General features: G+C 44.6%; 2 protein-coding genes across 3 annotated transcripts in view; one reads left to right on the plus strand and one right to left on the minus strand.

Annotated features, from left to right (window-relative positions):
• Window positions 1–4,249: 4,249 nt before the first annotated feature.
• FAM186B (family with sequence similarity 186 member B) lies at window positions 4,250–23,061 on the minus strand. Its single transcript, XM_036456328.2, is given in 9 exon segments — window positions 4,250–5,056; window positions 5,058–5,184; window positions 8,494–8,640; window positions 9,357–9,535; window positions 11,076–11,268; window positions 11,746–13,339; window positions 14,363–14,545; window positions 20,814–21,039; window positions 22,665–23,061. Coding segments are annotated over 9 exon segments (2,769 nt in total). The 5' UTR covers window positions 22,761–23,061; the 3' UTR covers window positions 4,250–5,032.
• The window catches only part of PRPF40B (pre-mRNA processing factor 40 homolog B), a 48,373-nt gene continuing 36,897 nt past the window's right edge, over window positions 13,091–24,566 (plus strand). For both annotated transcript variants that reach the window (XM_045587956.1, XM_045587958.1), the window contains exons 1-2: window positions 13,091–13,230; window positions 13,722–13,801. The gene's annotated coding sequence lies outside the window, so the exon portion shown is untranslated. The remainder of the gene's footprint in view (window positions 13,231–13,721; window positions 13,802–24,566) is intronic.

Genomic DNA, 24,566 nt, shown 5'->3' on the forward strand with positions numbered 1-24,566 from the left:
TCTACTTTGTGCACGGCCCTCTGTGCTGGGGCAGCTACAGCTGGGCAAATAATTGGAAAATAACTAGGCCTCTGCTCTTAAAGAGTTTGCAGTCTGGTGGGGCTGAGGACAGGCCATCAGTAATCCCAGAACAAAGGCAAGATTGGCCAGTGCTAAAAGAAAGGCATGAACAAAGGATGAGGAGAGCAGCCAGGAGAATCGGGGCCTTAGGGGGATTAGGAGAGGCTTCATGGGGGGGGGGGGGGGGGGTAGCATTTGAGCTTATTTACGAAGCTCTGCTGAATGGGAGGGAATTGTAATAGTTTCCAACTGTCTTCTGCTTCCTTCTTCCAGCTTTTAGTCTGTTTCCATCACTATAGCCAGAGTGGTGCTCTTGAAGTGTAGGTCAGAGTATGTCACATCTCTGCTCAAAATTCTGCAATGGCTCCCATTTCATTCAGAGTAAAAATGGCTCTTGTTCATTCGGGGTGGAGGGAAGAAGTCTTTACAGGGTCAATAAGGCCTTGTATGATCTGTCCCCAGTCACTTCTGCATCATTCCTTCTCTTCTGCTTCTCCCTCACCTCACAACAGCCACACCGAGACTTCGCTATTCCTTGAATGTGCAGGCATGCCCCCACCTCAGGCCATTCTCTGCCTAGAATGCTCTTCCCCACGGTTTGCTTCCTCACCTCCTTCAAGTGTTCATTCAGATGTCACCTCACTAAAACCTGATTTAATTGTAACCCCTACATTCTGGTACCCTACCCCTCTTTTGGAATTTCTGTTCCTCCATGGCATCTTTTACCATCTGACATACTGTGTATTGTACTCTGTGTGTGTGTGTGTGTGGGGGGAGGGCGGGGGGTTGTTTGTTTATTGTCTGTTTCTCCCCAATAAAATATAAATAACTTCCATAAAAACACTTAAAAAAACAAATATTTTCATCAAATCTGTATTCCTAACATCTAGAACAGTGGCTAGTATTAGGTGCCCAATAGATATTTGTTGAATGAATGAATGAATGAATGAATGAATGAATGAACGAATGAATGAGGACATTATACATGCTTGAGAAAGTCCTAAAAAACAGTTGCCTGAAGAATCATTTGTAAGGACTTCTCTCTGATCTGTAGAGCTGAGGATCCTGCTGAGGGTGGGTGGTCAAGTGAGGAGGAAGTGGCCTTAAGCTGAAGGAGGGAAGACTCCAGCCACTAAGAACTGTCTGTAGGCCCTCAGTGGATAGAGCATCCGCCTGCGGACTGAAGGGTCCCAGATTTGATTCCAGTCAAGGGCACATGCCCAGGTTGTGGGCTTGATCCCCAGTGGGGGGCATGCAAGAGACAGCCGATCAATGATTCTCTCTCATAATTGATGTTTCTATCTCTCTCTCTTCCTCTACTTTCTTCTCTGAAATTAAAAAAACAAAAAAACACCTGTCTGCAGGATCCAGATGTCCAAAGGATGGGTCAGGAATCCCTGTTTCTTTCCCCTCCAGTTGTCATACATGCCCTTCATGCTCAGTCAAGCGCCTTCTCAGATGAACTCCACCCAGCATCAGTTGTGTCCATCTCTCAGCAATTCCCATACTTTTAATTCAGCCCCCTCCTCATCCAGGCCATCTCAAGGCCTGAATCAAACACTTTGCTGCCCCCTTGTGGCTCCCGCAATAAAGGAACTCCCCCCCAGAAAGTCTGAGGCGACAAGAGACCTACATAAGGACCCTTAGGATAGGGGTGTGGGAGAGGAAATTTGAATCAACTTGACACCATGGCGTTTCTGAATTATTGATAGCTGCCTTCCCTCACAAGCATTGCAACCAATAACAATTACCATCTCTCAACCGAACCCTGATAAGTATGCCTGCTGGACTCGGGCTTTGGTGGTTCCAGCTGGTGACCTGTGGGGGGGAAATTTGGGGCAACAGATCATAGGGCATTTAGGCCAGTTGACTAGCATATTCAGCCTCCATCTACTCATAGCCAGTAAATAGTCTTTGAGGATGACGTAGTCACCAACCAGCTCAGGGCTAGGTATGTATAAAGTGATGAGGAGTTAGGTATAACACAAGAAGAGGGCTAGACACTGTGGGGAAATGGCAAGTTATGTCCTGTGAGAAACTGCTCAGTTCTAGGCAGTTGTTTTTGCAGCTAATAGAAAAGCTAATATCAGTCCCAAACAGGAGAGTGTCCTGGAATGCTCCTGGGTTACATTGAGCACTTATAAGGCAGGGATACAGATGGGCCTCAGTAACCATCTGGCTGGCAGTTTTCAATTAAGAGACTGTTTTGTTAATTGTTTCTATGTAATATTTTTTTCTTTCTGGCTACTTTCAAGGAATTTTTTAATCTTTGATTTTAGTACTTTGATTATGATATGCTTAGGTGTGTTTTGTGTGTGTGTTTATCCTGTTCGGTGTTCTCTGAGCTTCATGGATCGGTGGTTTGTTTTCTTTCATTAATTTGGGAAATTCTCAGTGATTATCTCTAGATATTTCTTCTGCTCCATTTTCTCTCCCTTCTCCTTTTGGGACTTCAATTACACACGTGTTAGATCATTTATCATTGTCAGATACATTTTGCTTAGTTTTGGATTTGCCTGATTGTTTGCTTACTCTTTGTGTTATAATTTAATTTCTATTGATCTAACTTAAAGCCATGAATTTTTTTTCACTGTTTTTGTCCAGTTTGCTGATAAAACTGTTCAAGGAATTCATCTCTATATTTAGATTTTCACTTCTAGCTCTCTATTTTTCCATTTCATTTTTATAGTTTCCTATTCCCTGTTCAAACATCTTGTCCACCTTTTCCACTAGTCTAGATCCTTTAATATATTAAATATAGCTATTTCAAAGTCCCCAATTGATAATTATATCTAAGTCATGCTCTTATTCTCTTTTTGAGATGACTCCTCCATTCATGAAGTCATGCTCATCCTTTATCTAATTTTTTCCAAGTTGGCCTCCCCAGTACATGGGACATACCAGATTTCACATGGCTCTCCTCCCCCAGTCTCTCTGGCTGGATTGTTTACAAAAGGTTTTGGTTCCTTCCACTTCATCCAGACCTCCTTTGAAGATCACAGCAAGGGCTAAAGTAGACCTGTCCCTCATGTACCCTTCCACATTAATGTTAGTTTCTCATCTTGGGACTTTCCAAGACAAGCAGAGCTATGGCCAACCCCAAATCTGGCTTGAAGAACTATGCCAAAAAAATACTCCTTTCTATGCCTTGGGTTTCCTGTGCTTTTTTAAGGGTGGAGGCATACTAAATATATAAACTTTGCTCTGAAAAAAAGAGACACATATATAAAATCCAGAACCTCATTGCTAGAAAAGCACTATATATATCTATATATCTCCTTGGTTTTCAACCCTCTTGGCTTCACAGCTTAACCCATCCAGGCCTTCTTTGCCTTTAAGATGAATCGTTGGCAAATCAGGAGAAAAACCTATTAGATACTGTGCCTGTTTGACAGAGAGCTTGCTAGAGGACATGCAGAAAGTCAAAGTCCATCATCACCAGAGCAAGTTTAGCCACGAGGCTACTTAAACACAGTTCCAAGAGCATATGAAACATGTGAAAATGTCACTGTGTTGTTGTTTTTTTAAATTACTAGTTTCAAAATACAAAAAATATTTTAAATATGTATATATTGTATAATTGTTTATAAAATATAGAATTGCCAATTTAATTACACTGTCAAATTTAATATTCAAAATATTCTCATTACATTTATAATACGTGTTAGATTTTATATCTATGCATTTGAAGTATGGTAGCAATCATCTCAGGTAGAAACTGCAGTTTTAACTTTAACCCTGCTGTTTTGGGTTCTGTACTTATTTGCTTACTAAGACATTAGAAAAGTTATTTTGATTTTTCTGAACTTATGTATGCTATCTTGATTAATTGAATACTCCATGGTTGGTGGTTTGAATATCCCATTGTGGTTTTATTGGTTATCGAAGCACATTCTTCTGTACCTGAGAACAGCACAATTATCAGGCGTCTTCAAACTACGGCCCGCGGGCCACATGCGGCCCGCAGAGGAGTCTGATCCGGCCCGCCAGGTTTTTTGGGCAGTGAGCGCAGCCGAGGTGTTACAGTAGGAATTAGTAGTTCATATAGTCAGGCCCTCCAGCTCTCTGAGGGACCGTGATCTGGCCCGCACTTTAAAAAGTTTGAGGACCCCTGCCTCAGTTGCTACAGATAATGCGTTTCAGTTGACTCAGAATCACTGGATTACAGGTTCTCTAAGGATAAAGTCACTTCCCAGTTAAGGTTTTATTATGCCTGGTCCCTGGGCTGGGTCTGGCTGGGTGAGTTGAGAAGGAGGGAGAGTAGAGGCCCAGTGAGATGAGACAGATGGCTGTGTGCTAGGAACAGGGAGGGTGGGACAGGGCTCTTTAGCTGAATGAACTAAGGAAAGGAGTGTCTTAACTGAACTGACAGACAATTGTCAGAGATGGCCTCCTTAGCCCACACCATCTTTATTTGGCACCTCCCTATCTCCATTTCTGCCACTTTTGCCATCAGTCTTGAGACTCACCTTTGCCTCCCACACAGTGACACTTGGCTCTGACTTGCATGAGGTATTTTCTTTTGTTTTTATCCTCTGTGCTTTCATGCTAATCATCACTATTTCAGTTCTTTATTTGCCCATGTCATTGATTCATTCAAGATTCCTCACCCCTACTGCATACCAGGCACTAATCATGGCCATCTCGGCCTCCTGATTCCAGAAAGACAGAGACAACACTTGGGGAGTCTTCTCTGATTGGTGTTCAGGTCAGTGGCCAGGTGGTCAGGGACCTGGTTCCTAAAATTAATTGGGAAGATGTAGGTTTCAGCAATGAGACAGAAAAATTAAAAAATAAACATACCTCTATTTTATTAAATTATACAATTCGGGGAGTGGAGGAGGAAAGTAGAATTTCTCAAAGTTCTACGACTACTTAGCAACATCCCGGGTGTTTATTGAAAAAAATACCAGCTGGGAACAGAATTTGGAACAAGTTGCCATGTGATTTTAGTCACCCTAAAGTTTGAGGATCACTGACTAAGGGAAGGATTGGGGACTGTGATTGTCTCTATCCTTCTGGCTTCTCAGGGCTCCAGGGAGCGACTCACTTGACTTTTTATGAACAAGTTCAGCAGACACATTTGAGGGCTCCTGGTGTTCCTTTCTTTGGGTTGCTGAGACACTGAAAGAGTTAATACAGTTACAGGTTAGGGAGCAGCAGACAAGGCCCAAGAGCTTCCCAGGTCTTCTCTGGGAGACCAGTGCAGAGCTGGGCCCAGATGTGACCTGCACATGGAACTGCTTAACACCCATTTCTGACACATTCCAGGGCTCTGCTTCTCTTCTTGTGAGTCTGCCTCTTGTCTCACTTTTCTCCCCTTACACTTCCCTGCTTCTTCCTACTCATCTCCATCGCCATCTAATCTCCTTCCCAGGAACCAAGTTATCAGCCCTCTCTCTGCAGCATGTTGTTCATCTGTGTGAGTTTGCACTTGCTGCATCTGGATGCACACATGTGAACACTGTGAACTTTAGCTGTGCAGGAATGGGCCCTGAGCAAGGGAAGGCAGCGAGAGCAAAGGTTAAGGTTCTTCTCCATCTGCAGGCAGCATGTGGTGTGTACGGACATGTTACTATCTTACCTGTCAGAGAGCCCAGAGGAGATGCTTGTGAGGCAAAGCAGGAAATGATCTTAAAGGAGGGGATCTAGTGTTTTTTGAGGGACATGGTCTTCCTAGTGTCCCAAATCACAGAGGGAAAATGAAGAGCCCTTTCCCACAGACTGAGAGGACATCTTAGAGGTCCTGAGATGGGGCAGGCTGTCAATGCCAGGCAGATTAGGAAAATGGGGCAGTCAACATGAGGTCAGTGGTCCTGGTTCTGAAACTAGACAGTGCTGTGGACCCGACAGCACAGCCAGGGGAGCTGGTGAGGTCAGTAGGACCACCAAGACGTGAATGACCTGGAACCACAGCAAGCAGACTTGAGTGAGGATTCATGGTAGGCCAGGAGCACATGGCCAAAGAGCAGGTGCACTTTTGGGAGTGGAAGCAGTGTGTGTCCCCAGAGGATCACACACAGCATACTCACAAAGAAAGCAGCATGACATCTCCCTCCGCCCCCTGAGGCAGAGGTAGCCTGGGCAGCAGCATAGAACTTTTGTTGAAGAGTGGCAGGTCCTCATAGTGCAATAACAGGTCCCAAGACAACGGAGGGAGCCCCACGCTGAAAGGCTGAGGACCAGCCTGACACTTAGGTAGGTGGTGCCAACCGGGGATGTGGATAAAAAGACCAAAGAAGCAGGGCGTTGCCTCTGTGCCTGGTAGTGAGATAAAGTGAATAAACTTGTATAGACTTGGGAAAGGGGGAAGAAAATTGTATTCACCTAAATTCCCCTAGAAAGGGGAAGCTGTCTTTGCTGGGAACAATATTTTGATAAGTGCTTAAGCCTGAAACTGAGATCCCAGGGGAGGCCTGGGTGTGGGTGGGAACAGCTTTGCATGAGACAGCAACGAGTTTTTGAATTCTGCAGATTATACCGAAGAGAGAGGGGCAGAAAAGAGGCTGCTGTTTGGTGTTGTTCACTGTGAAATCCTTTCCACATCACTCTCTGAATTTTCCCAAAAGTTACTAACATCATTAAACGCTGAGGTCAAATAGAATATGCACTCTTGATATTTATGGGCACGCCAAAAATATATACACACGTTGAGTAATTATAAAGGCAATGTTTATTAAACTACATTTCATTTTCAAAATTGAGCTATCAGCTGTTAAAGTGTGTATACATTTTTGTGTGTGACACCTTGCGTTTATGTATGGCAACAACAAAAGGATTGGGAGCCTCCGATTCAAACAGATGCCAAATAGAGCCCAGACACTGGCAGGGATGTAGAGGGAAAAGAGAAAGAACTCAGGAGAGACAACACCATGGGGCCATCTTGGGCAAATTCAGCCAAATCTCAGGGGGCGGGGCCTCATTTGACTTACGCGATACTTCCGTTCTGCCACAGTGTTGTTTTCGTTGTTCTCAATTGTGTGTGCTACAGCCAAATTAACTCACAATAACAATAACACACACACACACACACACACACACACACACACACACACTCACACACACCTTGGAAACTCTCCAGAAATTATATCCATGTACTAGGTGGGTTATAATGCTAATGTCCAGTTGAGACTCTCAGGCCCACTTCAGAGTGGAAGCCTAGCTAAGGATTAGCCTTCTTTGATGCTGCCATGCTGCCCTGTCTTACCTAAATCCCATCTGGAAGATGGCAGCAGCACCAGCATGTTACAGCTTTTATCTGGTTATGTCTAGACTGGCAGACATCAGTGCCCTATCCCTGTCAAAGATCTTTTATTTTGTGTTTGCTTTTTTAATCTTCACCCGGGGATATGTTTATTGATTTTTAGAGAGAGAGGAAGGGAGAGAAGAGAGAGAGAAACATCACTGTGAAAGAGAAACATTGATTGGTTGCCTCCCGTATACACCCTGCCCGGGATCAAACCCATAACCTTTTCTGGTTGGGGGATGATGTTCCAACCAATTGAGACACTTGGCCAGGGCCCTGTCAAAGATCTTTAATTGGGGCGGGGCCAGGAAGCAGCTAGGATTGGTCATCTATTTTTTTAAATTAATTAATTAATTTATTTATTGGGGGTGGGGTGGGGGATTGGTCATCTAGAAAGGCTACTTGAGCCCTGGCCAGGTAGCTCAGTTGGTTAGAGTGCCATCCCTATTTGCCAAGGTTGTGGGTTCCATCCCTGGTCAGGGCACATAAGAAGATTCAACCAATGAATGCATAAATAAATTGATCTCTCTCTTTCCCTGTCTTCCTTCCTCTCTCTAAAATCAATCAATCAATTAAAAAAAGAGAGAGAGAAAGGCTGCTTCAATAGTGAAATCTTCAAGCCACGAGAGGCAAAGGAGAGTTGGTCCTTCCTAATCAGAAAAGCTGATTGTAGGCCTACTAAGTCCTGCCTTCCTCCCCTCAGCTGCTCTTCCCAGGAACAGTTCTTGAAGGCCTTCCGGAAATGACAATGCCAAAGACAGGCCCAGGCCCAAGTCTCAGGTTTATCATGTCATTCTTCGTCTCCCTCATCTATCCGTTCTGCACCTGACTCTCTTTGAAAACAGCCTCCAGTCCTAGGGTGAGATACCAGCCACTTAAGCAATTTGTGGGCAGCCCAGGAAACAAGTAGAAGGAAAGATTTCTGTAGTGATTTTTCGATACTCCATGGAAAGTCCCTTGAAAAAAACTAGATTGGTGTTGGCGTGGGGACCCAAGCTGATGGCTGATGAGGCAGGCAAGCATGGCTCTGTCTGATGTGGCATGATAAATATGATAAATTAGGTCATGATTAATGTTTGGAAAGAAACATCTTGTGTCAATGGACAGAGGCAGTATGTACTCTTGCCCCCACCCTTGATGTACAAATCTTCCTGAATCCAGATTAACCCCCCAGCCTTGCCCCGTACCGGGCCTTGAGGGACGTCAAGCTTTTATGGAAGGAGGAATGCACATCCAGTGCCAATAGCTGGGGAACATCTGGGCACTTCTCTATTGGGTGGCTAGAGGAGGCCACATCAGTCTTCCAAACAGTCTCCATCTGGTTCCTCTGTGGGCTGGGGTGGAAAGTGTAAAAAAGAGACAAAGTGTTAGACATACAGAAAGATTGAAAAGCAACAAGCTCTCCAGGGCCACAGGCTCAGGATACGTCTTCCTTTCCCAAATAGCTGTCACTGCCCTCCTTATTACCCTCTTCCCCTAAGCCTAAGTCTCAGTTCCCTGGGGCTTCTTTGGCTGAGGAGTGGCTGGAGGAGCCCCATCCCTGCTCCACACACATGTCCTGGAGCTGAAGCCCTGCCCTGGCCATACTATGGTGGGTGTGGATGTGGGTCTTGTTGGCTTCCCAGACTCACAGCATCTCTTTTTGAGCTCAGGGGCTGGGGGAGAGGGGCGGGGTGGGGTGTCACAAGGTGGGGATGATCAGGCTTGTTTATATGGATAAACCAATGGCAGGTGCTGGGCCAATGCTCAGGGTAGAAATGGTTGTAAGTTCTCAGCTGTGGGTCCTCGGAATCCTTCTGTTGCATAGTTTGAATCACATTTGATTAGGCTGGCCCCTGAAACCCACACTCCACTCCCCACCCCCACCCGTTCCCCTGTCTGAGCCAAAAACCTGAGCTGAGCAGGGCAGCTGAGAAGACAGGTGCCTTGCAGCTCATGGGGTGAGCTTTGCCTGTCTGTGCTCTCTAAAGGAGCTGCCAGCCTCCCCAGTCTGGCCACGCCTGCTCCCTGCCCATCCAGCTGGCTGTGCCCTTGGCTTCCCTGCACCTACCGGGCCGTCTGCAGAGGCACACGTTTCTGGTGCTTGGATGGAAGATGCTCTGGGGGCTGCTTCCTGAGGGGGCTGCTAGAGTGGACACGCCGGAGTAAGGAGGGGGGTGGCTTGCTTTTCCTTGACTTTGGGGAGGTGACCACAGGGGTGTGCAGATGAATGTTCCACTCCTGCTTGATCTAGAGGAACCAGCAGAGAGGCATCAGGAGACAGGAATTCGTCCCCTCTCTAAGACAGGAGCGGCATCGCCTAACTCAGGGCTGAGCAGAGAGGGCGGAGACCCAGGGAATGCCTCTAACGAGAAGCCCCTGGAACCCAAAGTATCCATTTTCCTAGAAATTACTTGAATTCTTATTTGCTAGACTAGTTCCTGTTATCTCCTTTGCTGTGGAGAAACTGGACAATGGGTAAAACAGTGAGAAAACACACACACAAAACAACAGCAAAGGAAGCCAGAGTGCTGGAACTCCTGAGGCGCTTGCAGCGTTATGACATGGGACCAGTTGTGCCTGGATGCTCCGGGGATCTTTTCATCCAGCCCCTACCCAGGCACTGGGTAAGGAGCTGGGGGATTCCTCACAATCACCAAAAGAAGGCAGATGGTCCCTTTCCTCTCGACTTTAAAACCAATTTAGCAAGTTAAGACACTTACAGGAAGTGATGGGGACTGGTATGAGATGATAGGAAACAGAATTGGGAGATAACCCAAAGCTCTTCCAGCTGCCTGGTGCTGGCACTTACACACAGTCCCTCAGACCCTGCCTCTCCCAGACTGCGTCCGCTGCTGCTCCAGACTCAGGGGCTTACCTCCCGGCCCAGCCCTGGGGAGATCCCAGCAGGTTTTGAGTCACTGCTATGGGATTCCTCAGTCCCTCCAAGCCCTGGTCTAGCCCCTTGGGGACCATGTCAGCTGCCCCAGTAAGAGGAAAGGAGTAAAAGAAGCTCAAGTCAGCCTTCAGAGAGTAAAGGTGGGTCAAACCCAACGGATTGTGACTCAAAATACCTGGACTCTCAATAGCAACGCCAAAACCTAAAAGGCAATAAGCAGTGTCTTCAAAATCATGAGGGAAAATGAATTCTAACCTAGTCTTCCATATTAAGGCAAACTCAATTCAGAATGAGGGTAGAGCCTGGCTGGTGTGGCTCAGTAGTTGAGCATTGACCTATGAACCAGGAAGGCATGGTTTCATTCCGGTCAGGGCATATGCCCAGGTTGCAGGTTCCATCCCTAGAGTGGGGCATGCAAGAGGCAGCCGGTCAATGATTCTCTGTCATCATTGATGTTTCTGTCTCTCCCTCTTCCTCTCTGAAATAAATAAAAATGTTTGTTTGTTTTTTAAAGAATGAGGGTAGGTATTAAGTAAAGATGTTTTCAGACAACCCGGGACTCAGTGATGGGGAAGACCGCTGTGACCAGTCTGGAGAACTTATAGGATCAGGGCAGAGAGACCCACAGGGAGGGAGAAATTCGGTGCAGAGTTGGGACTTCGGGGTCCAGCTACCTCCCCCCTCCAGAAGAGTCTTTCTTCTATAGTTGTCTTTGAAAGTCCCATTCTGTGCCCCTCCCCATATATGGAGATTGGAATGTGGTTCAGAGGCTTTAACCTGTTCTCGTATTTATCATCTGTCCTTCTTGCCTCCAGTCAGCCCCACATTCCTACTGGCTCATTTCCTGGCCCCATCCCTACTGTCTGTGCTGACCCCAGGCAGGAGACCCACCTTGGGGAACATGGTTGCCATGCTGCTCAGGCAGTCTCGGCGCTTCTCCTCCAGGTCCTTCTGCTTGTCCGTCCAGACCTTCAGGCGCAGGTCCTGCAGCTGGTCGATGTTCTCCAGGAAGACGTAGAGACTCTGGGCCTTGTAGGTAGCCTTGGTTTCCCGCATGGTTTGTATGTGGTTGATCACTTCTTGTCTGGAGAGAAAGGGAAATCATTTAGTGGGTTAAGGGGCCTACTTTCCCCCTAATTCTGTTCATCAGAGATGACTCCACATTTGTAACTCCCGGGAGCAAGAAGAGAAGCAGAAGTTGGGAAGGCAGGGAGTAGAGAAGTGGGAGGCATTGTCAGGTGAGGAGCCTTGGGGCTCAGCTGGAAATAAGAAGAAAGTAAAGCAAATGAGGGAGCATATTAAGTGTGTTGTGGATAGCAGTGTGGGGTAGGAAGAAAGAAATAAGGAAGCGGGCTTAGAGGAAAAAGCCCACTAGAGGGAGAATAATGTGTTAAATACCCTACCTCCCACTCCTTCAGGGCTGCTAAGGCTTCAGGGGGCCTTTTTCCAGGCCTGGGTTTCCCACCTTTCCCCATGTTCCTCCTTACCCCTGGATTTTAGTTGTGCCCACACACCACAGTGGGTGGGGGTAGGTGCTGGGTAGGAGCCAGGGAGAACCTACCGGAGGCTCTGGAAGCATCTGTAGATGATGTATTTATGGCACAGGCTCTGCAGCCTAAGTTTGGTCAGTTCCATGCTGGTAGTGGTAAGATTCAGTGCCTCGCTGTGCAGGTAGTTGGGCAGCCCCTGCTTAGCATTCTCACGCAGGACCTGCAGGTTTTTCCTCTGGGCCTCCATATCCATGTGGTATTCCTTCTTGTTTAGAGTTACGGAGGATATATGCAAAGAGGACTGGGTCGCCTTTCGGACAGATGCCCCTGTGCTAGGAACAGAAGCTGATTTCTTGGTCTTCGCGGGAACCCGTTGGGTCCATGGTTTCAGAGTAAACTCGGGTGAACTCTTGATCCTTTGATTTCCTAGGGCAGTCTTCTGGGTATTAGGGGTCCTGGGCAAGTGTGGCCTCCTACGTTGGCCAGCAGATTGGGTTCGGCTTGGGGGAGGGGATGGTGATGCCTTTTCCAAGTCCCTCCATCGATTGGTGGGCACGAAGATCATCTCCTCGTCCTTGCCTGGCTGCTCCAGCTCTCTCCGAGGGCCCCCTCCCTCCTTTTTCTGCTGGACCAATCTCTCCTGCTGTTCCTTTGCCGCTTCCTGCACCGCCCACTGCCTCAGCTTCTCCTCATGCTCCTGCTCCAGCAGGGCCCACTTCTGCTGCCGCTGCAGCCATAGTTCCTCCTGCTCCAGCCACTGCTGCCTCCGCCTCTCCCAGCTGAGTTCCTCTTCCCAGTGCTCCCCTTTGCTCTCCAACGCCACCGTCCTGGAGCTCTCTGGAGACAGCTGCTCCCTAACCTGGGACTTAATTTGGAGTTCTTCTTTCTCCTGGGCTGCTTCCTGGATGAAGTCCTTCTGGTCTCTGACTTTATGGCCTGGGCTCTTTGCAAACATTACTTCCCATTTGTTAGGAAACTTGTGATCCACTGAGGATGGCAACACAAGCTGAAGACTTTCATTGTCTCTGCTGCTGTGTACATCTGTGACCCTTGAATGCGCAGTCATGGTGGAATCTGGGGAAAGTGGTGAAAACAATTGCTCCTCCTTCTTGGCTTCACGTTGGCTTTCCTCCATGGCCGATTCTTTCTCTGGGAGAGCCTCTTTTTCAAGTGGGCCCAGAGTGTCAGCTTCACCTCTAGCAGACTGAGGCTTCTTCAGCTGAAGCTCTAAGGCATGCTTTATCAGGAGAAGGTCATGGTTCTTTTCCCCTAGGGCTTCTACCTGTCTTGTTAGGGCATCCCTCTTTTTCTCAAGGGCTTGGAGGGAGTGCTGGAAGTACACCCTCTGGCTACTGAGTTCTTTGGTCAGATCTATTTTCAGTTGCCGCTGTTTGGTTTGCAGGCTCCTGTTCTCATTGTGCTGGAGGATCAAGGCCTTGTTGAGGTTCTCCACCACAGCAGACATGTACCTGATGGCCCTGACTTCTTCCTGGTTGAACATGGTGGAGTCCAGAAGTTCCTGCAGCATGAACCGCACCTCAGAAACCCTCGCACAGGTAGCATTCTTGTCCTGGAGCATCTGTTCTGGGCTCAGTGGCTGAGGGCAGGATGTCGATTTTTGTAGGTTTTGTTCTCGCCAGCTTTGCCACAATGTGTGTTTGGACACTAGAAGAAGTAGAGAGAACAAAGGCAACAAGCTCCCATGGGTCTCAAGGACTGTACTGCTTCTCCAGATGCTGCCTGGCCCAATTCCCACCTAGCCCTCCTCGAGCTTTGGCAGGAAAGGAGCTGGGGTTATGTGTAAGGCCAGGGGAGATATTGTTAGGAAAGATCTCTGCTGGGCTCAGAACTTGCCAAAGGCTAACCTGTCAGGACCTGCCTACTCCATAGCACCTGCAGGGCTCAGAGGGGCCTGGAACTATTCAGTCCAGTTCAAGTCAATTCAAAGTACTCCTGATCCTCCATATTTCCCTGGAGTAAAGTTATTTATCCTTCATTCTTTCTTTTTTTAATCCTCACCCAAGGATATTTTCCCATTGATTTTTAGAGAGAACATCTATGTGAAAGAGACATAGCGATTGGTTACCTCCCGCACGCACCACAACCAGGATCGAGTCTTCAACCAAGGTACATACCCTTGACCGGAATCGAACCTGGGACCCTTCAATCCATGGGCTGATGCTCTATCCACTGAGTTAAACTGGCCAGGGCTATTTTTATAATCATGTTACTTCCAGCCTCAATACCTATATTTGCCAACTATCCAAACTCTGGAAGCCTTCTTAGCTCTTGGACTCCAGATCACCTGAGAATCTTTATTCCCCTTTCTTATTAACCCTGAACTGTGTTTGTAGAAAATGTATCACATGATCCTAAAATGTTCACTTGTTTGTTTGTTTTAATGACTAGTGTCTTTTTCCACTGGGGGTTACAAACTCCTTTGATAAAAGCAGAAGACCTCCTCCCCAGGAATATATACATAAACACAGATTGTGTACTCTGTGTTTAAACCCATTCATAGACCTCAGCTTCTCACCACTGCCCATCCATCTCAGATAAAGCTTTTGTTTATATGAAGAAAAAAATAAAATAAAGCACACACACACCCTTGGGCCCTGGTATGTGACTTCTCTCCTGAGATGGCATCCATCCCAATCAGCCCCCCTCCCAGGTACTCTTGGAACCTACTTTGTGCCCTTTTCTTTTGTCCTTCAATGAGAGTGGAGCAAAGGGAAATGAGAGACTCGATGCCTCCTTTGGTGCTGATGAGGGAAAGAGGTAACAATTTTTCCATCACCTCAATCCATTCGTCCAGGCCTTCCTCTTCCTTCTCACTGTGCCTGTTGTTGATCTCATAGGTCAGACTGTCACCTGGAGAGGAAGCGGAATATTTGGGCTAACCATAATCTGTCTTCTAGGGAGCTCCAAGCAGCCCTATCGCACAGGGGTGACAACAGCATCTTTGAGATGAAATTGGTTTCACCTTTTACTAGCTATGTGATGTTTGGCATATCGCTTAGTCCCATGAGCCTCAGTATTCTTGCCTGTAAAAAGGCTGGGTGGAGACTAAATAAGACAATACATGTGAAATGATCCATGTGAGGTCTGTCATGTAGAAAATATGTAATAGGCATTAAACAGCATTGTTGTACCATAAGGCCAGTGATGTGTCTGCCTTGTTATTGCTCTGTCCCCATATTGCCTAGCCCAGGATCTGGACGATTAACTGAATTAACTGAGTCAACTCTTTTAGTTCTTAGGGCGGCAGAAGAACACATGGCAGGTTGTGGGCTCGATCCCGGTGTGGGGCATGCAAGAGGCAGCTGATCCATGATTCTCTTTCCTCATTGATGTTTCTCTTTCTCTCCCTCTCTGAAATCAATAAAAACACATTTTTTAAAAATAGTTTTAATAAATAGGAGGGGCACAGAGGATTTTTAGGAAAGTAAAACTTTTCTATATGATACTCTAATGGTGGACACAAGTCATTTTCTTGTCCAAACCAAAAAAAATAAAAAAAAAAAAAAAAGGACACCAAGAGTAAACCATAATGAACTACGGGCTTTAGTTGATAATGATGTATCAGTGTAGCTTCATCTACTGTAAAAAATGTATGCTCTGATGAGGAATGTTAAAAATAGGGATTGAGGAAGAACAAGAGGTATTTTGGAAATCTCTGTACCTTCCCTTCAATTTTGCTATGAACTTAAATTGCTCTAAAAAATAAATCTTATTTTTTTTAAATCTCAAAAACATTTTCAATACAGTTGAAAAATATACAATCAACAAAGATCAGTTGCATTTTTACATACTAACAATGAACTATCTGAAAAAGAAAACAATCCCACTTACAGTAGCATAAAAAACAAATACTTAGGAATAAATTTAACCAAGGAGATGAAGGATCTCTATACTGAAAACTATAAGACACTAATGAAAGAAATTGAAGAAGACATATATAAATGGAAAGATACCCCATGTTCATGAATTGGAAAAATTAATATTATTAAAATGTCCACACTACTCCAAACCATCTACAGATTCAATGCAATATAAATGGCATTTTTTATAGAAGTAGAAAAAACAATTCTAAAATTTATATAGAACCACAAAAGCCCCCAAGTAGCCAAAGATATCCTGAGAAAGAAACACAAAACATCAGCCCTGGCTAGTGTGGCTCAGTTGATTGGATGTTGTCCCATGCACCAGAGGGTTGCTAGTTTGATTCCCTGTCAGGACACATTCTGGGTTGTGGGGTTGCTCCCCATTGAGGGGCATACAGGAGGCAGCTGATCGATGTTACGCTCTCACATTGATGTTTCTCTCTCTCCCTCTCCCTTCCTCTCTCTCTAAAAATCAATAAAAATATTTTTTAAAAAGAAAAACAAAACGTCACACTACCTGATTCCAAACTACATTACAAAGTTATAGTAATCAAAACAGTATGATATTGGCATAAAGACAGACACACAGACCAATGGAATAAGAACTAAGAGCCCATAAATAAACCTATGCATATATGATCAACTAACATTGACAAGGGAGCCAAGAATACACACTGGTAGAGGACAGTCTCTTCAATAAGTGGTATTGGTAAACCTAGACATTCACATACAAAAGAATGAAAATGGACTCCTATCATACCACTCACAAAAATTAACTTGAAATGGATTAAAGACTTAAATGTAAAACCTGAAACCATAAAGGAAACCATAGAGGAAAACAAGCTTCTTGATATTGGTATTGGCAATGATATATTGAATATGATACCATAAGCAAAGGTAACAAACAAAAATAAACAAGTAGGTCTACATCAAACTAAAAAGTTTCTGCAGTAAAATAAATGATCAACAAAATGAAAAGGCAACCTACAGGATGGAAGAAAATACTTGCAAACCATATGTTTGATACGAGATTAACACCTCAAATATATAAGGAATTCATACAACTCAATAACAAAAAAATAATCCAATTTATAAATGGGCAAAGGAGCCCGGCTGGCATGGCTTCATGGTTGACCATTGACCTATGAACCAGGAGGTCATGGTTTCATTCCCGGGAAGGGCACATGTCCGGTTGCCAGCTCGATTCCCAGTGTAGGATGTATAGGAGGCAGCTGATCAGTGATTTTTTTCTCATCATTCATGTTTCTATCTCTCCCTTTCCCTTCCTCTCTGAAATCAATAAAAATGTCCTAGCTGTTTTGGCTCAGTGGATAGAGTATTGGCCTGTGGACTGAAGGGTCCCAGGTTCAATTCCAATCAAAGGCACATGCCTAGGTTTTGGGCTTCAGGCAGCTGAACCATGATTCTTTCTCATTGTTGATGTTTCTATTTCTCTCTCCCTCTCCATTCTCTCTGAAATCAATAAAGATATATAAGTTAAATAAATAAGTAAAAATATGCAGGACTGGTTTAGCTCAATGGATAGAGCGTCGGCCTGTAGACTGAAAGATCCCAGGTTTGATTCCGGTCAAGGGCATGTACCTTGGTTGCAGGTACATCTCCAGTGGGGGCTGTGCAGGAGGCAGCTTGTCGATATTTCTCTCTCATCAATGTTTCTAGCTCTCTATCCCTCTCCTCTCCTCTCTGTAAAAAATCAATAAAATATATTTATAAATAAATAAATAAGTAAGTAAGTAAAAATATGTTTTTAAAAATGGGCAAAGGATCTGAATAGACACTTTTCTCCAGTCCAAGTACTAACCAGGCCCGACCCTGCTTAGCTTCTGAGATCAGACGAGATCAGGCGCGTTCAGGGTGGTATGGCCGTAGACTGAATAGACACTTTTCTAAAGACCTACAAACAACAACTAAAAAGAAGACATACAAATGGCCAAAAGTACATGAAAAAAAATGTTCAATATTACTAATCAGAGAAATGCAAATCAAAACCACAGTGAATTATCGCATACCTATTAGAATGGCTATTATGAAAAAAATAAAAAAGAAAGAAGTGTTGGTGAGGATGTGGAGGAAAGGGAACCCTTATGCATTGTTGGTGAGAATGTAAATTGGCACAACTATTTTGGAAAACAGTCTAGTTTCCTCAAAGAAAGTAAAAACAGAATTACCATATGATCCAGGAATTCCTCTTCTAGATATATATCTAAAAAAATAAAATCACTGCCCTAGCTGGCTTGGTTCAATAGATAAAGTGTTGGCCTGTGGACTGAAGGATCCCGGATTCAATTCCAGTCAAGGGCACATGCCCGGGTTGTGGCCTCAGTCCCCAGTATAGGGTGTGCAGGAGGCAACTAATCAATGATTTGCTCTCATCATTGATGTTTCTATCTCTCCCTCTCCCTTCCTCTCTGAAATCAATAAAAATATATTTAAAAAATTAAAATTAAATAAATAAATAGAAAATAAAATCACTATCTCCAAGGGATATCTGTATGTCCATGTTCACTGAAGCATTATTTACAAGATCCAAGACATGGAAACAACTTAATTGTCAATGAATGAATGAATGGGTAGAGAAAATGTGGTATAATGGAATATTACTCAACCATAAAGAAGAATGAAATCTTACCATTTGCAGCTACATGGATGGAACTAGAGGGTGTTATGCTACTAGTAAGTGAAATAAGATAAATACTATATGATTTCACTTATATGTGGAATCTAAAAATAACAAAATAAAACAGAAATTCATGGGTACAGAGTACAAACTGATGGTTGTCAGATGCAAGAGGGGTTAGAGGGCTGGGCCCAAAAGGTGAAGGGATTAAGAAGTACAAATTGTAAGTTACAAAATAGTCATGGGGATGTAAAGTACAGCATCAGGAATAGAGTCAAGAATATTGTAACTATGTATAGTGTCATGTGGGTGCTACACTTAGAAGAATCATTTTAAAACTTTAAAACTAAATATTTTTAATTGATTTCAGAGAAGAAGGGAGAGGAGAGAGAGGTAGAAAACATCAGTAATGAGAGAGAATCATTGATCGGGTGCCTCCTGCACATCCCCTATTGGGGATCAAGCCTAAAACCCAGGCATGTGCCCTGACCGGGAATTGAACCATGACATCTTGGTTCATATGTCAATGCTCAACTGCTGAGCCACACTGGCTGGGCAGGGGAATCATTTTGTGAGCTATGTAAATGTCTAACCACTGTGCTATACAGCTGAAACTAATATAATGTTGAATGTCAGCTATAATTGGAAAAAAACAATTTCAATGTGGTATATACAATGTAATATTATTCAGTCACTAGAGGCCTGGTGCATGAAATTAGTGCACTCGGGAGAGTCCCTCAGCCCAGCCTGTACCCTCTTGCAGTCTGGGACACCACAGGGGATGTCCATCTGCCTAAATCGGCAGTCAGACATTCCTCTCCCAGGGTTCTCCCAGTCTGGGACCCCTTGCTCCTTACTGCTCGCCTGCAGCGGAAGTGGGAGAGGTTCCTGCCACCACCACTGCAATCACCAGCCATGAGCCCAGCTTCTGGCTGAGCGGTGCTCCCCCTATGGGAGTGCACTGACCACCAGGGGGCAGGTCTTATGTTGAGCATCTGCCCCCTGGTGGTCAGTGTGTGTCATAGTGACTGGTCATTCTGCAGTTTGGTCAATTTGCATATTTGGGTTTTATTATCCTATATAATAAAAGGGTGATATGCAAATTGACCCTAACAGCCGAACGATCAAAATGACCATTCAACCAGTCACTATGAGGTGTACTGATCACCTCTTGGTTCCTCCCCCACCCCGGCCAGCAGGCTCTGATGGCCCGATGGCCAATGGGGAGCCAGGGGTGGGAGGTGCCGGGGGACGGGCTGGCAGAAAGCAGCCGGGGAAGATGGCTCTGATCGCAGGCCAGGCCTAGGGACTGTACCCATACACACATTTTGTGTGTCAGGCCTCTAGTATAGGATAAGGGAATCCTACCATTTGCAACAACATGGATGGACCTTGAGGGTATTAAGCTAAGTAAAATAAGTCAGACAAAGAAAGGCATTGCTGTATGATCTCACTTACGTGTGGAATCTAAAAACTTGAACTCATAGAAATATAGTAAATTGGTGGTTACCAGGGACTGAGAAGTTGGTGTAAATGGGAAGAAGTTGGTCAAAGGGGTACAAACTTTCAATCATAAGATAAATAAGTTCTGCTGATCTACTGTACATGTAGTGACTATGGTAAACAATACTGTATTGTATAATTGAAATTTGCCAAGAAAGTACATCTTAGCCCAGCCGGTGTAGCTCAATGGCTGAGTATTGACCTATGAACTAGGATGTCACAGTTCAATTTCCAGTCAGGGCATGTGCCTGTTTGTGGGCACAATCTTCAAGGGGCGGGGTGGGGGGACATGCAGGAGGCAGCTGGTCAATGGTTCTCTCATCATTGATGTTTCTATCTTTCTCCCTCTCCCTTCTGCACTGAAATAAAGATGTATTTTTTTAAAAATAAAGTAGATCTTAAATTCTTAAATCTCTAACTATGTGAGATGATGAATGTGTTAAGTAACTACTGTCATTTCACAATATAGACATATATCACTGTACACTTTAAATTTACACAATGTTACTTGTCAATTAAATCTCAATAAAGATGGAAAATTTTTATTTATTTATTTATTTATTTATTTATTTATTATATATTTTATTGATTTGTTACAGAGAGGAAGGGAGAGAGATAGAGAGCTAGAAATGTCAATGAGAGAGAAACATCGACCAGCTGCCTCTTGCACACCCCCTTCTGGGGATGTGCCCGCAACCAACGTACATGCCCCTGACCAGAATCGAACCTGGGACATTTTAGTCCGCAGATCGATGCTCTACCACTGAGCCAAACCAGTTTCAGCAAGATGGAAAATTTTTAAATAAAAGTTATGATGAGTAAGAATTTAGTTTCCATCTTGCTAAAAAGTGAGATAACATAATGGACCTGTTACTTAGGCTTCATCACATATGGCAGCTGATGTTACATTTTTGACAATTACATGTTTGCCACTTTGAGGAATGAAGGGATGTGTTGTGACATGAGTGGGAAAATGTTTCACTGGAAAGACACCAGGATACATCTTTGGCTCCCTCTGTACCGCCACCCCGCAATCCCCTCCCAGGGAATGTGAACCGACGGTGGCAAAAGAAAAAGACTCAGCCAGCTGGAAGGCACTAGCCTGCAAACTCACCCCAGTCACCCAGCCAGTGGAGAATTTCGTATAAGTGCTTCTCTTTAGTCTTAGCATCTTTGGAGAAGGAGGCAATTTTCTCCAGCAAGATGAATCTCGTCTTGCCCTTTTGCTCCATCTGGTGAGATCTTGCTTTTTCTTTTAAGTCATATCCCAATTCTTCCTGGAAGCGGTTGATGACACAATTGACATTGTCCAAGATGTCAGTGAGCTGGGAAGAAATATCCTATATGGAAGACAGAAGGTTATAGTGTTCAGAGTTGTGAGCTCTGGGGCCAGATGCCATGTTCTAGCACTGTGCTCTTAGGCAAGTCATTTAACCTCTTGGAAACTGTGTGTGTGTGTGTGTGTGTGTGTGTGTGTGTGTGTGTGTGTTGTTTTGTTTTTTTGTAAAGTGGAGATCATTATAATACCTATGTCACAGGGTTTTTGTAAATATTAAATGAATTTGTAAAGCCCTTAGGACAGTGTCTGGCGCATAAAATAAGTAGCTCTTGCTCTCGCTGGTTTGGCTCAGTGGATAGGGCACATGCTCGGGTTGTGGGCTCGATCCCCAGTGGGGGGCATGCAGGAGGCAGCCAATCAATGATTCTCTCTCATCATTGGTGTTTCTCTCCCCCCCTTTCTCTCTCTCTCCTTCCCTCCCTCCCTCTTTGCCTCCCTTCCTTCCTTCCTCTCTGAAATAAACATATATTTTTTAAAAAATAAGTAGCTCTTGCTGAAACTGGTTTGGCTCAGTGGATAAAGCCTGTGGACTGAAAAGTCCCAGGTTCGATTCTGGTCAAGGGCATGTACCTAGGTTGCGGGCACATCCCCGGTGAGGGGTGTGTAGGAGGCAGCTGATCGATGTTTCTCTCTCATCGATGTTTCTAGCTCTCTATCCCTCTCTCTTCCTCTCTGTAAAAAATCAATAAAAATATATTTTTAAAAATTTGGGAGATTTGGAAATTGAGTTTTGTGGTATTTAAAAAACAATAATAAATAGCTCTTACTAACTGTGATTTAAAAAAATATATTTTATTGATTTTTTACAGAGAGGAGGAGAGGGATAGAGAGCTAGAAACGTCGATGAGAGAGAAACATCGACCAGCTACCTCTTGCATACCCCACACTGGGGATGTGCCCACAACCAATGTACATGCCCTAGACCGGAATCGAACCTGGGACCTTTCAGTCCGCAGACCGATGCTCTAGGCACTGAGCCAAACCGGTTTCAGCTTTCTACTGTGATTTTAATTATTAAGACCAGGTCAGGGAGAGAATACTAAAAATCCACAGCAAAAATTTCTTCTGAATTTCAGAATTTGCTGGGGAAGCCTGGGCATCTCTCCTCACAAGACCCAGAGGTAACAGGGTGGAGAAGTTAGGTCCCAAGAAACTCAGGATCACAGGCTCCCAGAAAAAATGCACTAGCGGCTCATGAGACTGGTGATTCTAGCCTATGGCCATTTGACTATGAGCCTCCAGGACTCAGCCTGGGGGATTCTGACAGGTTGTCAAGAACAGACCCAATTATGAACCCTGGGCCCCCCTCTTGTTAGGATCTGTCCTGGGGTTTCCATGGGCTACTATCTTCCTGGGCCCTGCCCTGCCTCGAGGGGATGGTTTGACTCAGGCTGCCCTGCAGAGGCCAGGTCTAGAAGGTGAATATTTGGCATTTATCTGTCTGCAAAGCCAGCTTGTCAAAGATCCCAGGATTCCCTTGGGCCCAATATTTTATTAATTTTTTACAGAGAGAGGAAGGGAAAGGGATAGAGGGGATAGACTTGGAATCTTGTCAAATCTGAGATCAGTCCGCAACTGCCACATCAGACCACAATAGAAGGATTACTCCCTCATCTCCGCAGTTACCTCCTGAGCCCGAGTTAGCTGGGCGGCCTCAATCCTCGAGATGATGGCTTTCACTGATGCAGGAGTCACCAGCTGTGGGGGCTTGTCCATCTCCATTTGGACCACTTCGTCAGTAACAAAGATGTCCTACGTCTCCAGTACCCGAGCTTGGACACGTGATGTTGGCTGCTTTAGAGTGAAGGGCAGCTCCTGAGTGCCTATGCTTAGCAACAGCTTCTGGTAACTGCCGGACATCAGGTTCCAACTGACCTTCTTTTCTCCAGTGACATCATCAGTCTGATTGGAAGAATGACTCCCTGTCATCTGTCTTCCAGTTTTATCTAATATATATTACTTCACCTATTGTTTTATATATTTTTATTGATTTCAGAGAGGAAAGGAGAGTGAGAGATAGAAACATCAATGATGAGAGAGAATCATTGATTGGCTACATGCCCCACCCTGGGGATGAAGCCTGCAATCAGGCATGTGCCCTGACCAGGAATCGAACCATGACCTCCTGGTTCATATATTGATGCTCAACCACTGAGCCACGCTGGCCAGGCCACCTGTTGCTTAAAAAAAAAAAAATCTTTAAATGTTTTGCTCCCAAACTAATGGCTAAAAATAGGAAAAAGCAATGAGAAAAAGTTCTTTTCCCAAAGAGAACTTTTAAATATATTTTATTGACTTTTTACAGAGAGGAAGGGAGAGGGATAGAGAGTTAGAAACATCAATGAGAGAGAAACATTGATCACTGCCTCTTGCACACCCTCTACTGGGGATGTGCCCACAACCAATGCACATACCCTTGACCGGAATCGAACCTGAGACCCTTTAGTCCGCAAGCTGACACTCTATCCACTGAGCCAAACCAGTTAGGGCCCAAAGAGAACTTTTTAAAAATTACAGCCAATCAATAACTAATGGGTTAAGATTCTTTTTCTTGCCCTAACTGGTTTGGCTGAGAGGACAGAGCATCAGCCTGCAGACTGAAGGGTTCCGGGTTCAATTCTGGTCAGGGGTACATGCTCAGGTTGCAGGCTTGCACACTGATTGATGATTCGCTCTTATCATTGATGTTTCTATCTTTATCTTCCTCTTCTTTCCTCTCTGAAATCAATAAAAATATTTAAAAATATATATATAGATTGTATTGATTTTTTACAGAGAGGAAGAGAGAAGGATAGAGAGTTAGACACATCAATGAGTGAGAATCATCAATCAGCTGCCTCTTGCACACCCCTACTGGGGATGTGCCCGCAACCAAGGGACATGCCCTTGACCGGAATCGAACCCGGGACCTTTCAGTCCACAGGCTGACGCTTTATCCACTGAGCCAAACCGGTTTCGGCAATAAAAATATTTTTAAAAGATTGTTTTTCTTGAAATATTAATGTTTATTGCATATAACATTATTATATTTAAAATCGTTTTTCTTGAAATAAAACAAAATAACTAATGGGAATGTTTATATTTGCACCAGGGATCAGTGCTCAGTTAGCACTTTTTATTTTTTAATACTTTTTAATTGATTTTTTACAGAGAGGAAGAGAGAGGGATAAAGAGTTAAAAACATCGATGAGAAAGAATCATCGATCAGCTGCCTCTTGCACACACCCTGCTGGGGATGTGCCCGCAACCAAGGTACATGCCCTTGACCGGAATCGAACCCGGGACCTTTCAGTCCACAGACCGACGCTCTATCCACTGAGCCAAAATGGTTTCGGCTCAGTTAGCACTTTCACTTACTGAAGGTGATCATTATTGTAAGAGGCCTTTTTAAAACAAATGGTTAAGCTCTGGCTGGTGTGGCTCAGTTGGGTGAGCATTGTCCCACGCACCAAAAGGTCACCTGTTCAATTCTTGGCCAGGACATATGCCCAGGTTGCGGTTTTGGTTCCGTTTCTCTCCCTCTCCCTT

Source organism: Pipistrellus kuhlii, unplaced genomic scaffold (assembly GCF_014108245.1).
Source record: "Pipistrellus kuhlii isolate mPipKuh1 unplaced genomic scaffold, mPipKuh1.p scaffold_m20_p_3, whole genome shotgun sequence".
NCBI classification, from domain to species: domain Eukaryota; kingdom Metazoa; phylum Chordata; class Mammalia; order Chiroptera; family Vespertilionidae; genus Pipistrellus; species Pipistrellus kuhlii.